This window comes from Oncorhynchus nerka, linkage group LG3 (genome assembly GCF_034236695.1).
Source record: "Oncorhynchus nerka isolate Pitt River linkage group LG3, Oner_Uvic_2.0, whole genome shotgun sequence".
Taxonomy (NCBI): domain Eukaryota; kingdom Metazoa; phylum Chordata; class Actinopteri; order Salmoniformes; family Salmonidae; genus Oncorhynchus; species Oncorhynchus nerka.
The window spans coordinates 53000517-53017596 of NC_088398.1; the positions used below are offsets into that span (position 1 = coordinate 53000517).

General features: G+C 41.6%; 1 protein-coding gene across 1 annotated transcript in view; it reads left to right on the forward strand.

Annotated features, from left to right (window-relative positions):
- LOC115110682 (integrin beta-5-like) overlaps window positions 1-17080 on the forward strand; it is a 96603-nt gene that overhangs the window by 24673 nt on the left and 54850 nt on the right. The window contains exons 7-9 of the mRNA XM_029636528.2: window positions 4186-4281; window positions 6479-6568; window positions 9422-9556. Coding sequence (XP_029492388.1) covers window positions 4186-4281; window positions 6479-6568; window positions 9422-9556 — 321 coding nt within the window. The remainder of the gene's footprint in view (window positions 1-4185; window positions 4282-6478; window positions 6569-9421; window positions 9557-17080) is intronic.

Here is a 17080-nt window from a genome sequence, read left to right on the forward strand (position 1 = left end):
ATCCCCATAACATGAACATTAAATGAAAGAAACCGGTATTCAAGGCACCATCAGTAGACTATATTTTCTATTTTAGCAAAAGTGGGCTAAATTTACTTCAAAGAAAAAACAATAATAGCAATTTTCTATCATCCACTCAACTGAAATATTTTTAAAATATAATTGGATTGAAATACAAAAAAATAAAGTGCAAAAATCTATTAATCAAAAACAACACTTTGTTTAAGGAGAAGTAACATGCAGTGAAAACAAATATTAAATTTTAACTTTTAAACTTGAACTGAGTAAAAACTCTAAATATGTGATTGCACAGTAATGTTCACTTGTTTGAGGTTGAGGGTGATACTTGGTGGTGTCCCATCTTTTCCACAAGTTCATCAATGTTCGGGTAAGGCTCTGAGCTGAAGAAATCCTCAGAATTGAGTGGAGGTGTTCAGCAGTAAGTCGACTTCTGTGTGATGTTTTGTTCAGGTTCATCAAAGAAAACAGTTGTTCACACAGGTATGTGCTGCCAAACATAGACAACGTTTGAGCAGCCTGGATGCGCAGCTGGGGCATTGTGCCGGGGAGGAAACGGGCGAACTCCGCAGCACCCACTGCCGCATATTTTGCCCTCAGTGCATCATTGCATTGGAGGTCAATCAACTCCATTTGGAGGTTTGGTGGTGAGCTTTCCACGTCAACAGCAAATGGGTTACCGAGCAGTTCCAACCTGCTTTTTGTGCTTCAAAGTCAGCAAATCGGCGTCGAAAGTCAGCGGCAAGCATACCTATTTTATCAGCCAACTGTGTGCTCGGGAACGCACTGGTAGAGAGCTTCTCTTTCATGGTCTGGCAGCTGGGAAAGTGGCTCAAATTTTCTTTCCGCATCTGCGTCTCCCACAGAGTCAGTTTGGTTTTAAATGCCTTCACTGTACTGTACATATCAGAGATGACACGATCCCGACCCTGCAGCTGCAAGTTTATTGCATTCAGATGACTCGTAATGTCACACAGAAAAGCCATTTCACACAGAAACATTTCGTCTCGGAGTTGTGTTGTGTCTTTCCCTTTGCTGTCCAAGAACAGACAAATCTCCTCACGAAGCTCGAAACATCTTTGAAGCACCTTTCCCTGGCTTAGCCATCGCACCTCTGTGTGATAAGGCAAATCACCATGCTCCGTTTCTAACTCCGTCAGAAATGCCTTGAACTGGCGGTGATTCAAACCTTTGGCTCTGATAAAGTTAACTGTGCGCGTGATGATGCTCATTACATGCTCCATTTTCAAGGCTTTACCGCACAACGCTTCCTGGTGTATGATACAATGATAAGCTGTCAGCTCACCTGTCGCGTTTTCCTCTTGCATCTTTTCCCGTATCTTCGCCACCAGTCCGCTCCTGTGTCCACACATCGCAGGTGCTCCGTCGGTTGTCAAACCCACGAGTTTTTCCCAAGGCAGCTCCATCTCATTTACACATCTTGACACCTCTTCATACAAATCATGCCCCGTAGTTGTGCCATGCATAGGACGTAAAGCCAAAAACTCCTCTGTCACGCTTAGGTTGGAGTCCACTCCGCGGATGAAAATTGACAACTGGGCAATGTCAGAAATGTCGGTGCTCTCATCCACAGCCAAGGAATATGCAATAAAATCTTTTCCCTTTTTCACAAGCTGCTCTTTTAGATTGATGGACAACTGGTCTACTCTCTCGGCAATGGTGTTTCTGCTCAGACTCACATTTAAAAAGAGTTGCCTTTTTCTGGGCAAACTTCGTCACAAACTTTAATCATGCAGTTTTTGATGAAATCCCCCTCCGTAAATGGCCGGGCTGATTTAGCGATCTCTTCTGCCAAAATAAAACTGGCCTTGACAGCAGCCTGGCCTTGTGATTTGGCTTTTTGAACAGAGCCTGTCGAGATTTGAGGCCTCGTTTTAATTCCTCTGCCTTTTGTAGCCTTTGTTCCATGTCCATATTCTTGTTTTTGTCCGCGTGTTTCGTTTCATAATGTCGTCTCAGATTATACTCTTTCAGTACCGCCACACTTTCTCCACACAGAAGACACACAGGTTTTCCAGCTACCTTCGTGAACATATACTCCGACTCCCACCTTGTTTGAAACCCCCGGTTCTCAGTATCCACCTTCCGTTTTGCCATTTTTGATGGGTATCTGAAAGTTAATTTTACTGTGATGCTGACGACTGCTGTGCCAATAAATATTGAAATGAAGCAGCCTACTGCTCGGTGCGTCACCTTTGCATTGTGGGAAATGTAGTATTGGTGCGTGTAAAAGATCTGCGGGCTGCCGGCTTGCTGCGGGCCGGTTCTAATAATAAATCAAGATCATCCCAGGGGCCGTAAAAAACCTTCTTGCGGGCCGGATGTGGCCCGCGGGCCTTGACTCTGACATATGTGCTCTAGAGCTATAAAATAACATTGTAACATGGTTACTCTAGAGCTATAACATCTAACTGTAGCATGGTTACTCTAGAGCTATAAAATAACTATAGAGCTAGCTTATAATACATCTCGGCTATAACATCATGTTATTGGCAGCTTACACGTATTCTATCTCTGAAACATAAGCATTTCTCTGCACTTATCTCCAACAGGGCAGTAATACCGAACAATACACACAAATGTAAATAAAGAAATTAAAAAATATCTGAACAATGTCAGTGTCCGAAATATCAATATGTATGTATATGATGGTATGTATGGACAGTACATGAATAGAAAGTTTGTACAGCAGTATACAACATGATTAGCTATGTTATTTAACACACACACACACAATTATAGAGTACAGTCAAACCTCGCTATGCCTTGTAACCTATTTCAAATGGTTATTTTTTTACCCACATTGTCAGTGTAATATATTATTAGGCTAAAATTCCATACTGAAGCAGCAGCTCTCAAGAATAGACTTGGTCCAGATGGATTGCTTTGAGGTAAAGCGAACATAAATGACTCAACCTTCCAGACACAAAGCATTTAACTGCTGGTCTGATACTTTGATGGCCAGAGCAAGGCTAAATTTAGGTAAGGAGGAATGCAATGTAAACTGAAGTATGCTAGTTCCCTGAGTCTGCCTGGCTCTGCTCCTAGTGGAGGTCCAACTGACTTTATTGGGAACTCACTTCGTGTCTTATTGCTGCTACTTATCTACGAAGAGCCATAGGGTGCTGTAGGTAAAGCTTTAATGAACTCAGGGACGTTCACTTAGTTGGGAGTTAATTTAGACCGCAGTTAGGGTGAGAGCTCAGCAGTCTTAAGAGTGGACACAAAGAAATGGTACAAGCCATGTGAACTTTTTTTTGTTCTGGAAATTAAGGTTTTGGATTTTGTATGATGAGACTGCATCACATAAACTAGATATTTTTCTGCACGGTTTGTTTACATGGCTAGCACTATTTGAAGTCTGAAGAACTAATGCAATAAAAACCTAATAAACATCATGCTCATTTCAACCAATCCAACTCAATGATATGAACATGGATTAAGTGAATGAAAGTTTTTTGTATTCTCCTGGAATCGCAATGTTTTCCTCTAGTTTTATTTGCTGATCTGCTGTGTGTCATTTGGTGCTCTGGACTCGATAGTCCTGTTACGTCTCAACACATTAAGTTCAGTGGAGGTACTCCAACACAAATCAGACTTCAACACCAATGGATCCTCAGCTTGAGTAATCCCCAAACAGGCTAAGTATGTTTACCCTCATCTCATCTGAATGTGGGATGGAAGAATGGGTGCTTCCCAGAACAGCACTGTGTTTTTCAGGAAAATCGGTGAACCTCACGGGCCATTTCAACTGTAAATCTCACTGTTGATTGATTCGTATGTACACAATGATAAAGGCTACTGAAGACAAATCTCAAATCTGATTGAGATTAAGTGATTGCTTATTAAATGCTTAAACATTTTCACTCAGTCATGCCTTGACTATAGTGTATCTTTGACTCAAGTGGAAGTTAGGATTTGCTCCTCAATCCACAGCTCTTGTGCAGAGCTGTAAATAAATAGGTCTAAATCACTTCTGACTTCGTTCTGCTGGTGAAAAATGAAATGTCAGGGGACTCGTGTAAAGACAACACTGGAATCAGAGGAACAATGACTTCCCTTCCCTGGGTGAGCTGGAAGCTAAACTAATGAACTTGAAATGGCTCTAACATCCTCTTCCATGCATATCTATCTGACTGTCTGCAGGACTATCCCTCTCTGGCTCTGTTGGGAGAGAAGCTGGCGGAGAACAACATCTATCTCATCTTCGCTGTGACTAAAAGGCTCTATGTCATTTACAAGGTACGTTTAAAAAATATATATATACATATATGTATGCATGTATACACTGCTCAAAAAAATAAAGGGAACACTTAAACAACACAATGTAACTCCAAGTCAATCACACTTCTGTGAAATCAAACTGTCCACTTAGGAAGCAACACTGATTGACAATAAATTGCACATGCTGTTGTGCAAATGGAATAGACAACAGGTGGAAATTATAGGCAATTAGCAAGACACCCCCAATAAAGGAGTGGTTCTGCAGGTGATAACCACAGGACCACTTCTCAGTTCCTATGCTTCCTGGCTGATGTTTTGGTCACTTTTGAATGCTGGCGGTGCTTTCACTCTAGTGGTAGCATGAGACGGAGTCTACAACCCACACAAGTGGCTCAGGTAGTGCAGCTCATCCAGGATGGAACATCAATGCGAGCTGTGGCAAGAAGGTTTGCTGTGTCTGTCAGCGTAGTGTCCAGAGCATGGAGGCGCTACCAGGAGACAGGCCAGTACATCAGGAGATGTGTAGGAGGCCGTAGGAGGGCAACAACCCAGCAGCAGGACCGCTACCTCTGCCTTTGTGCAAGGAGGAGCAGGAGGAGCACTGCCAGAGCCCTGCAAAATGACCTCCAGCAGGCCACAAATGTGCATGTGTCTGCTCAAACGGTCAGAAACACTCCATGAGGGTGGGATGAGGGCCCGACGTCCACAGGTGGGGGTTGTGCTTACAGCCCAACACCGTGCAGGACGTTTAGCATTTGCCAGAGAACACCAAGATTGGCAAATTCGCCACTGGCGCCCTGTGCTCTTCACAGATGAAAGCAGGTTCACACTGAGCACATGTGACAGACGTGACAGTCTGGAGACGCCGTGGAGAACGTTCTGCTGCCTGCAACATCCTCCATCATGACCGGTTTGGCGGTGGGTCAGTCATGGTGAGGGGTGGCATTTCTTTGGGGAGCCGCACAGCCCTCCATGTGCTCGCCAGAGGTAGCCTGACTGCCATTAGGTACCGAGATGAGATCCTCAGACCCCTTGTGAGACCATAAGCTGGTGCGGTTGGCCCTGGGCTCCTCCTAATGCAAGACAATGCTAGACCTCATGTGGTGGGGGGTGTCAGCAGTTCCTGCAAGAGGAAGGCATTGATGCTATGGACTGGCCCGCTGCAGCTGTACATAGTCTATTGGTAAATAGCCCACCCGTTTTCACCTACCTCATCCCCATACTGTTTTTATTTATTTACTTTTCTGCTCTTTTGCACACCAATATCTCTACCTGTACATGACCATCTGATCATTTATCACTCCAGTGTTAATCTGCAAAATTGTAATTATTCGCCTACCTCCTCATGCCTTTTGCACACAATGTATATATACTCCCCTTTTTTTCTACTGTGTTATTGACTTGTTAATTGTTTACTCCATGTGTAACTCTGTGTTGTCTGTTCACACTGCTATGCTTTATCTTGGCCAGGTCGCAGTTGCAAATGAGAACTTGTTCTCACCTAGCCTACCTGGTTAAATAAAGGTGAAATAAAAAAATAAATAAAAAATCCCCAGACCTGAATCCAATTGAGCACATCTGGGACATCATGTCTCGCTCCATCCACCAAAAAAAAAATGCTTTAGTCCAGGTCTGGGAGGAGATCCCTCAGGAGACCATCCACCACCTCATCAGGAGCATGCCCAGGCGCTGTAGGGAGGTCATACAGGCACGTGGAGGCCACACACACTACTGAGCCTCATTTTGACTTGTTTTAAGGACATTACATCTAAGTTGGATCAGCCTGTAGTGTGGTTTTCCACTTTAATTTTGAGTGTGACTCCAAATCCAGACCTCCATGGGTTGATACATTTGATTTCCATTGATAATTGTTGTGTGATTTTGTTGTCAGCACATTCAGCTATGTAAAGAAAAAAGTATTTAATAAGAATATTTCATTCATTCAGATCTAGGATGTGTTATTTTAGTGTTCCCTTTATTTTTTTGAGCAGTGTGTGTGTGTGTGTGTGTGTATATATATATATATATATATATATATATATATAAAATGTGTTCATGTTCAGGATTGAGAGTAGCTGTGTGTATAGTGTACACACATTGTGTATGATGTGTACACGTTGGTGTGTACACTTCGGTGTGTATGGTGGCCTTTGATATTGTATTGCTTTGTTATATTTGTTTATCTGAATTAAAACAATATCTGGTGTTTATGCAGAATTTCACAGCACTGATACCTGGAACTACAGTGGAGATTCTGGATCAGGACTCCAAGAACATCATCCAACTCATCGTTAACGCCTACAATGTAAGTAAAGGATCGTTCTCTCCCATTTAGAGCACAGGGTGTGTGTGTGTATGCGCTTGAGAGGGAAAGAGTATCTCAGCTGTCCTCTTCTGAAATGGATTGACAGTTGGCTGAACACGTTTTGAAACCAGGAAACAGACCGGTATACCCTGAACCTGTCATTTTTGTTTTCCATTGCAAAACTGTGAGGCCTACTGAACATGTCCCCGTCTCTAGAGGACAAGAGGAAGTGTTGAATTTTTATGCTTTAGCATTGGAAATGGAGACCCTTTCCAGCCCCTCTCTTTGCTGTGGTGATATGGAGACCCTCACCCTGCCCCTCTATTTGCTGTGGTGATATGGAGACCCTCACCCTGCCCCTCTATTTGCTGTGGTGATATGGAGACCCTCACCCTGCCCCTCTATTTGCTGTGGTGATATGGAGACCCTCACCCTGCCCCTCTATTTGCTGTGGTGATATGGAGACCCTCACCCTACCCCTCTATTTGCTGTGGTGATATGGAGACCCTCACCCTGCCCCTCTATTTGCTGTGGTGATATGGAGACCCTCACCCTGCCCCTCTATTTGCTGTGGTGATATGGAGACCCTCACCCTACCCCTCTATTTGCTGTGGTGATATGGAGACCCTCACCCTGCCCCTCTATTTGCTGTGGTGATATGGAGACCCTCACCCTGCCCCTCTATTTGCTGTGGTGATATGGAGACCCTCACCCTGCCCCTCTATTTGCTGTGGTGATATGGAGACCCTCACCCGACCCCTCTATTTGCTCTGGTGATATGGAGACCCTCACCCTACCCCTCTATTTGCTGTGGTGGTCTGGGGTTTACTCTACTTGTGGCTCACACTACGGCACTGTCTTTAACTCTGCACTAGCACTTTATGGTTACTGAAGAAGAAGCAGGTTTATGGCGCAAATCCTGCCTGAGACACTGTGGTGCTGCTACTCCCCAGCCCCCTCCATACAGGAAATAGATTCCATTCTTCCAGTTATTTGAAGGAAAGGTTTTCAAAGGGCCTGAAAAGGGTTCTAGAAGGGATTCTTGTGTATTTTAAACACAATAAACGGCTATAGACTCGTGTGCTAGGAGATTTACATCTTGTCCTCGTTTACAATTTACATTTATGGAAAGATCAACAAAAACACATCTTCAATTTATGGGTCATGATAAATGTATATATAATCTTCATTCTACCCAAGTTAAGCAGGGGCCTCAAATGGTCTTGAATTCTAATTTGACGTTAGTGTTTAATTGTCACAGAAGACACTCTCTCATAATCCATTCTCAAAGCATGGAATCATCCTGTCTTGTATTTTTGTGTTGTGGTCTGTTGACTAAAACCTGACCCTAGATCACTGAGTGAGTACTCTGACACTGTGGCTCTGGTTTGGCCATTTAGGGATCTTAAAATCACAGTCTGTGATTTGAGAGTGGTTTGGCTATATTTCTCCAGCCCCATACCTCAGCTTACCAAACAAAGTGGCAGTCAGACTGTTGAAATGGCAGATTTAGCCTTCAATGCACTGCTGGAAAGCAGTTATATAATTCACTTTTGTTGACTAGTTGAGAGAAAACAACATTTTAAGGGAGGAACGAATCTTTCTCCATGTATTTTGAATATTTTAAAACCAAAGTATTTGCCTGTTTTTAGTCAACTATCCTCAAAAATATTTTCCAATAAAGCAGTGTTTTTTTTCTTCAGTCAAGCATTTTTTCCTTCCTGTGGTTGAGAGGAACTACAACTTGATTTTGCAGAGTAGACTCAACTCGTGTCCTTAACAACTGATAATTATGGTATTTAAAAAATAAAAATAAACTTTATTTAATAGGCAAGTCAGTAAAGAACAAATTCTTATTTACAATGACAGCCTACCAAGGAACAGTGGGATTTTTATCTTGTCAACTCAGGGATTTAATCCAGCAACCTTTCGGTTACTGGCCCAACGCTCTAACCACTAGGCTACCTGACACCCTTATATACCAAGTAGCCTACATTCTGTTCACTTTACACAATGGGCAGATGGCACCACATTTTGGTTCCTATCATAATTGTATCTTTTTTGAGTATTGTGAAGTTTGAACACAAGCATTTTAGTTATTTCAACACATTTTGTTATCAGTTCATTGTGTTCTTTCTCCAGTACAGGCCAAAACAGGGCATAGATCAATCATGGGTATCTGTCAGTCGGGCATGATTCTGATTACCCCCTTCCACAGTTCTGTAGCTTTTATGCGCTGGAGTGAACACGCACATAAAGTACAGATAAGGCTGGCATGTAGCAGCAAAGGCACGCTATGACACACACGCACGCGCTCCACATCCATCCATGCCAACCGAACTGCTGTGGGTTTGGAGGAAGTTTACAGAAGACAGAATGACCTGTATAAATCTTGCTTAACCAAGGCATTTTACGCTCTTTCCAACTATCTTTTTCTCTGTTTTCCACCCTGCCTGCTAACAGATTAAATAAGAGGCTCTTACTGGTTTCATTCTAAAATGCTGAGTTGTGGTGGTTCTGAGTGGATCCAGTGCCAGGGGTACTGGAAGCATTTAACATTCAAATAGTATGGAAACCACCAGGGAACCTCTGTGCCAGCTCTAATATACACACATACTTTAATGCTCATGTGATCTATTGATAGGAGTCTTTGATCAGACATGTTTGGATAGTTGACCAGTGGACCATCTGTCTTGTTTTCAAATAAATGACATATTTACTACTTTGATGCAAATGTCAAAAGTACTTATTCATAAGTGTGTGTCTGTCTCTTTTTGTGTTCATGGCATATGTCTCTGTGAGTTCATCCAATCTCTCTCTCTCTCTCTCTCTGACTGTGTGTCCTCCCTCCAGAACATCCGGTCCAAAGTGGAGCTGACCGTGTGGGATCAACCTGAAGACCTCAGTCTGTCCTTCACAGCCACCTGTCAGGACGGACAGCCCCTACCAGGCCTCAGGAAGTGTGCCGACCTCAAGATCGGAGACACGGTGAGTCTCTCAGACCTCCTGGCTTCCTATGGATTTGCACTATCAGGCCAAACTGGAAAGTCAAAATTGGCTATATCGTGAATATGTATATAAACGGAAATACGCTTTTTGGTTTATCAAAAGTTGGGGTTGGTTATAAAAACTGATTTTTAGGACTTTGAGTTTGCAGCTTTGCCTGATAGTGACCAAGTGAACCTTTCCCATCCTTCCTAATGTACAGGTGATCTGGCTGTCATGTCATGGACACCATGTGAATGATGCAACACAACTGTAACAGGATGTAATTCCAGCCTGTGGACAGATGCATCATGGGGTTTTTGCATTAAGGCTTAGTTAGCCCAGTGGCATGTCTCTCTGCAACATTGACAGGAATATCATGGATATCATCCACCCAGCCAGCGAATGACTGACTGAAGGAAGCAAGTTGTGACTTGGCAGCACAGTGTGACCTTTCAATCCTCTTAAGTTTGCAGTTCCTGTTTGATTAAATTAAACTGCAGTTGCCGGGAGACTAAAGGAGCGATATCGGCCATGTCTTAGACTCTGAGAAAAAGAGCGATTGAGTGAGAGAACAACAATGTTGTTGCTTTGCTTACTCTCTTTAACAGTTAACGTGTGTGTGCGCTCAGATTTTACCCTGCTTATTAATGTATTTGATATGAGCAGACCATGACTGAAATAATGCAAACATATTCTTTCCCTTGGAAGAAACCAAACTGGGGGTGGCAAAAATGCTTCTGTCTGTCTGTTTTGGAAACATATTAGTCATGGTGTCCATCCCTTCTCTGAGACTCCAGAATGTCCTGTCTCCAACCAACACATACTCTGTCAACACACGGCTGTCTCGACAGACACTGGCCATTCTCAAGGCAAGGGTCATCCTTTTCCTGGGATAGCAGTGGGAGTTTGAACTGACTTAACTTATTCTTGGCTTCTGAACACTGCAATTGGATATCAGTTGTGCTTTCCAAATAGCCCTCCAAATAAGCTATTTTGGATGGCTTTGGATGAAGTAGTCTATGGGAGATGTAGCATCAGTAGCCTCCGCAGAAAGCATTTTAGTGTGAGTAGACCTACATATAGGGGGGTGGGATTATAATTTGTCAGGGGAAGAATATTTTAGCTGGCTTTTTAATTGTGTTCCAACATGTTCTTGCCATTTTAGATGGAATGCATTCTTCTCTTCCTTTGTTTCAGCTAACAAAACTCTAAAGGTCAGGTGACGTGGGATCACTGCACATCTTAATTGCTTTGAATTCTGCACTGTTCAAATCCTCAGGCCCCAATGAGGATTTGTACAGGATCTATTGAAATGCTCAGTAAGGGGCTACTTTGTACACTCCACCACGCAGAGATCCGACCCTGTGGAATTCTTCTTCCCAAAGCCCCAGTGTCTCCCTCACTGATTCCTTATTTATCTTAATTGAATGTAGGAAATAAGGATGGTGTGTGGGGATGGAGGGTGAATGAATAATAGTAGTGAATGGGGGAATCACATCTCTGCCTGGCCAGGGTGATGGGTCTAACTCTGTCTTTTGTTCTGCAGCGGGGGTATTTTCTCTGCAGGCCTCTGAGTGCTAATCTGTCCTCCTAAAAAGGTGAGGAAAGAGGACGCGAGGAATAGAGGGAGGAGGAATTGGGAAAGTTCCCAGGTGTCGGTCACAGAGTCTCTGGCTGCAGCCTTGCTCTGAGGCCTGATGCTGCATGTCAATGTCCTCACTACAAAAGTTAGAGAAAGAAGAGTTGGTGAAACCAGAGGCGATTTAACGAACAAAGATGACATGGTGTCTTAGACCCAGTGTACAAACTAAAGCCCACATTCCTTTCACTGTGACACTCTCAAACTTTAGAGTACTAAATATTTCCCATACAGATGTAGGATCTTAATTTGATCATTATAGTCCATAATGTTGCTTGATCAGTTTGTAGACTATTAACTGACCAAAATTAGGCTACATGAAATCAAATCAAATGTTATTTGTCACATACAGATGTTAGCAGATGTTAATGCGAGTGTAGTGAAATGCTTGCGCTTCTGGTTCCGACAATGCAGTAATAACCAACGAGTAACAATTTCACAACAACTACCTTATACACACAAGTGTAAAGGGATGAAGAATATGTACATAAAGATATATGAATGAGTGATGGTACAGAATGGCATAGGCAAGATGCAGTAGATGGTATCGAGTACAGTATATACATATGAGATGAGTAATGTAGGGTATGTAAACATATAAAAGTGGCATTGTTTAAAGTGGCTAGTGATACATGTATTACATAAAGATGGCAAGATGCAATAGATGGTATAGAGTACAGTATATACATATGTGCAATGTTAATAGAACTGTGTCTTAGTGTGGGTTTTCACTGAATTTCTGTAAATCATGAAGCTCATCTGCATTTATCTGCAACAAAATTCAGAAAGTATTCATACCTCTAGACTTATTCCACACGCTGTTGTTACAACCTGAATTCCAAATGGACAAACACCCCATAATCACAAAATTAATGTTTTTAGAAATGTTGGCAAATGTATTGAAATTGAAATACAGATATCTCATTTACATAAGTATTCACACCCCTGAGACAATACTTTGTAGAAGCACCTTTGGCAGCGATTACAGCTGTGAGTCTTGCTGGGTATGTCTGTAAGAGCTTTCCACACCTAGATTGTGCAACATTTGCCAATGTATTCTTTTCAAACTTCTTCAAGCTCTAGTTCTTGCAGTAGATTTAAGTCAAAACTGTAACTCGGCCACTCGTTAACATTCACAGTATTCTTGGTAAGCTACTCCAGTGTAGATTTGTCCTTGTGTATTTAGGTTATTGTCCTGCTGAAAGGTGAATTGATCTCCCAGTGTCTGGTGGAAAGCAGACTGAACCAGGTTTTCCTCTGGGAGTTTTGCCTGTTCTTAGCTCCATTCCATTCCTTTTTTTATCCTGAGAAACTCCACAGTTCTTAACGATTACAAGCATACCCATAACATGATGCAGCACCACTAGGCTTGAAAATATGGAGAGTGGTACTCAGTAATGTGTTGAATTGGATTTGCCAAATGTAACACTTTGTAGTCAGGACACATTTTCTTTAGTATTACTTTAGTGCCTTGTTGCAAACACGATGCATATTTTTTTAATATTTTTATTCTGTACAAACTTCCTTTTTTTCACTCTGCCCTTTAGGTTAGTATTGTAGAGTAACTCCAATGTTGTTGATCCATCCTCTCCTATCACAGCCATTAAACTGTGTTTTAAAGTCACCATTGGCCTCCATGGTGAAATCGAATCCAATTTTAATTATCACATGTGCCGAATACAAGCTTAATGTGAAAAGCTTACTTACAAGCCCTTAACCAACAATGCACCTCAAGAAATAATTAAGAAAATATTTACTGAATAAACTTAGTGAGAAATAAAATGAAAATGAACACAATAACAATAACGTGGCTATATACATGGAGTACCGGTACTGAGTCAATGTGTGGGGGTACAAGTTAGTTGAGGTAATTTGTACATGTAGGTAGGCGTAAAGTGACAATGCATAGATAGTAAACGGCAAGTAGCAGTGGTGTAAAAACAAAGGGGGGGGGGGGGTTAATGTAAGTAGTCCGGTTTGCCATTTCATTAATTGTTCAGCAGTCTTATGGCTTGGGGGTAGAAGCTGTTAAGGAGCCTTTTGGTCCTTGAGTTGCTGCTCCGGTACCGCTTGCCATGTGGTAGCAGAGAGGACAGTCTATGACTTGGGTGACAATTTTTGGGACTGCCTAGTATATGGGTCCTGGATGGCAGGAAGCTTTCCCCCATATGCACTAGAGGTCGACCGATTAATCGGAAGGGCCGATTCCAAGGTTTCATAACAATCGGTAAAACAATCGGTAAAACAATCGGTAAAACAATCGGTAAAAAATAAAAATGGAACATATCTTATAAAAAACAATCAATCTTAATCACTAGTTAACTACACATGGTTGATGATATTACTAGTTTTTCTAGCTTGTCCTGCGTTGCATATAATCGATGCGGTGCCTGTTAATTTATCATTGACTCATAGCCTACTTCGCCAAATGGGTGATTTAAAAAGCACATTTGCGAAAAAAGCATTGTCATTGCACCAATGTGTACCTAACTATTAACATGAATGCCTTTCTTAAAATCAATACACAGAAGTATATATTTTTAAACGTGCATATTTAGTTCAAATAAATTAATGTTAGCAGGCAATATTAAACTCGGGAAATTGTGTCACTTCTCTTGCGTTCATTGCACGCAAAGTCAGGGTATATGCAACAGTTTGGGCCGCCTGGCTCGTTGCAAACTAATTTGCCAGAATTTTACGTAATTATGACATAACATTGAAGGTTGTGCAATGTAACAGGAATATTTAGACTTATGGATGCCACCCGTTAGGAAGAATACGGAACGGTTCCGTATTTCGCTGAAAGAATAAACGTTTTATTTTCGAAATTATAGTTTCCGGATTTGACCATATTAATGACCTAAGGCTCATATTTCTGTGTTATGCTATAATTAAGTCTATGATTTGATAGAGCAGTCTGACTGAGCGGTGGTAGGCAGCAGCAGGCTCGTAGGCATTCATTCAAACAGCACTTTTGTGCGTTTGCCAGCAGCTCTGTTTATGACTTCAAGCCTATCAACTCCCGAGATTAGGCTCGTGTAACCGATGTGAAATGGCTAGCTAGTTAGTGGGGTGCGCGCTAATAGCGTTTCAAATGTCACACGCTCTGAGTCTTGGAGTAGTTGTTCTCCTTGCTCTGCAAGGGCCGCGGCTTTTGTGGAGCGAAGGGTAACGCTGCTTCGAGGGTGGCTGTTGTCGATGTGTTCCTGGTTCGAGCCCAGGTAGGGGCGAGGAGAGGGACGGAAGCTATACTGTTACACGGGCAATACTAAAGTACCTATAAGAGCATCCAATAGTCAATATGAAATACAAATGGTAGAGAGAGAGAGTCCTATAATAACCTCAACCTAAAACTTCTTACCTGGGAATATTGTCATGTTCTGAGCAAGGAACTTAAATGTTAGCTTTTTTATATGGCACATATTGCACTTTCACTTTCTTCTCCAACACTGTTTTTGCATTATTTAAACCAAATTTAACATGTTTCATTATTTATTTGAGGATAAATTGATTTGATTGATGTGTTATATTAAGTTAAAATAAGTGTTAATTCAGTATTGTTGTAATTGTCATTATTACAAATAAATATATTTAAAAATATTAAATCGTCCGATTTAATCGGTATCGGCTTTTTTTGGTCCTCCAATTATCGGTATCGGCATTGAAAAATCATCATCGGTCGACCTCTAATATGCACTACCCTCTAAGTGCCTTATGGGCGGATGCCGAGCTGTTACCATACCAGACGGTGCTCTCGATGGTGCAGCTGTAGAACTTTTTGAGGATCTGGGGACCCATGCCAAATATTTTCAGTCTCCTGAGGGGGAAACAGTGCTGTCGTGCCCTCTTCGCAACTGTATTGGTCTGTTTGGACCATGATTGTTTGTTGGTGATGTGTTGTCCTGGCACCACACTGCCAGGTCTCTGACCTCCCTATAGGCTCTCATCGTTGTGTGCCATGACCTATTCATGCCTAACAGAGATCCAACTCTTTTAACCTCTCTGGGATATGTGGAACGATAGCGTCCCACCTCGCCAACAGCCAGTGAAAGTGCAGGGCGCCAAATTCAAAACAACAAAAATCTCATAGTCAAAATTCCTCAAGCATACAAGTATTTTACACAATTTTAAAGATGAAATTCTCGTTTATCCAGCCACAGTGTCTGATTTCAAAAATGCTTTACAGCGAAAGCACCAGGAACGATTATGTTAGGTCACCACCAACTCAGAAAAACAGCCATTTTTCCAGCCAAAGAGAGGAGTCACAAAAAGCACAAATGGAGATAAAATGTATCACTAACCTTTGATCTTCATCAGATGACACTCATGGACTTCATGTTACACAATACATGTATGTTTTGTTAGATAAAGTGCATATTGATATAAAAAAAATATAATTTTACATTGGCACGTTATGTTCAGTAGTTCTAAAACATGCGGTGATTGTGCAGAGAGCCATATCAATTCACAGAAATACTCATCATAAATGTTGAAAATGAAAATGAAATACAAGTGTTATACATGGAATTAGAGATATACCTCTCCTTAATGCAAATGCTGTGTCAGATTTTTTTTTAACTTTACGGAAAAAGCAAAACATGCAATAATCTGAGTACAGCGTTCAGACAACAAAGCAGCCAAAAAGATATCCACCATATTGTGTTGTCAACATTAGTCAGAAATAGTATTAGAAATATTCACTTACCTTTGATCTTCATCAGAATGCCCTCCCATGAATCCCAGTTCAACAATATATGTTTGATTTGTTTGATAATGTCCATTTATGTCCAAATAGCTTCTTTTGTTAGCGCTTTTGGTAAACAAATCCAAACGCGCGTTCAGGTCCAGCAGAATGATGGACGAAAAGTTCAAAAAGTTATATTGTCAAACTAAGTATAGAATCAATCTTTAGGATGTTTTTATCATAAATGTTCAATAGAATTCCTGTCTGTAGAAAAGCAATGGAACGAGAGCTAACTCTCTCGTGACCGCGTCTCAGAGCCTGTGGCACTCTGCCAGACACCTGTCTCCATCAGCTCTCATTCCCCCCTCCTTCACACTAGAAGCCTGAAACAACATTCTAAAGACTGTTGACATCTAGTGGAAGCCTTAGGAAGTGCAATATGACCCCATTTACACTGTATATTGGAATGGCAAAGAGTTGAAAAACTACAAACCTCAGATTTCCCACTTCCGGGTTGGATTTTTCTCAGGTTTTCGCCTGCCATATGAGTTATGTTATACTCACATACATCATTCAAACAGTTTTAGAAACGTTCAACTGTTTTCTATCCAATACTACTAATGATATGCATATATTAGCATCTGGGACAGAGTAGCAGGCAGTTTACTCTGGGCACCTTATTCATCCAAGCTACTCAATACTGCCCCCCTGTCACCAAGAAGTTAAATAATTATAGGCCCATCTCAAAGCTGTCACCCCTGGTGAAAATACTTGAAACCCTTGTGAATGAACAGCTAAAAGAGTTTTTATTTACTAACTCTATTTTATCAATGTACCAATCGGGCTTCAGGAAGAAGCATATCACAATTACAGCAGCCATGAAGGTTTTAAATGATATCACTGAAGCCCTTGATAAAAAAACAGCACTGTGTCTCACTTTTTATTGATCTCTCTAAGGCTTTTGATACAGTTGATCATGCTATACCAAGGCAGAGATTGTCAAGTGTAGGTCTTTCAGAGCATGCAGTTGCATGGTTTGCTATTTATCTGCCTGCTATAACTCAGTGCACTCAATTTGATGGGCTTATGTCTGTTAAATTGTCTGTCTTTAATGGTGTGCCCCAAGGCTCTGTACTTGGTCCTCTCTTATTCACTATTTATATAAATGATTCAGACAAAAATGTCCAAAATGCGCAACTTC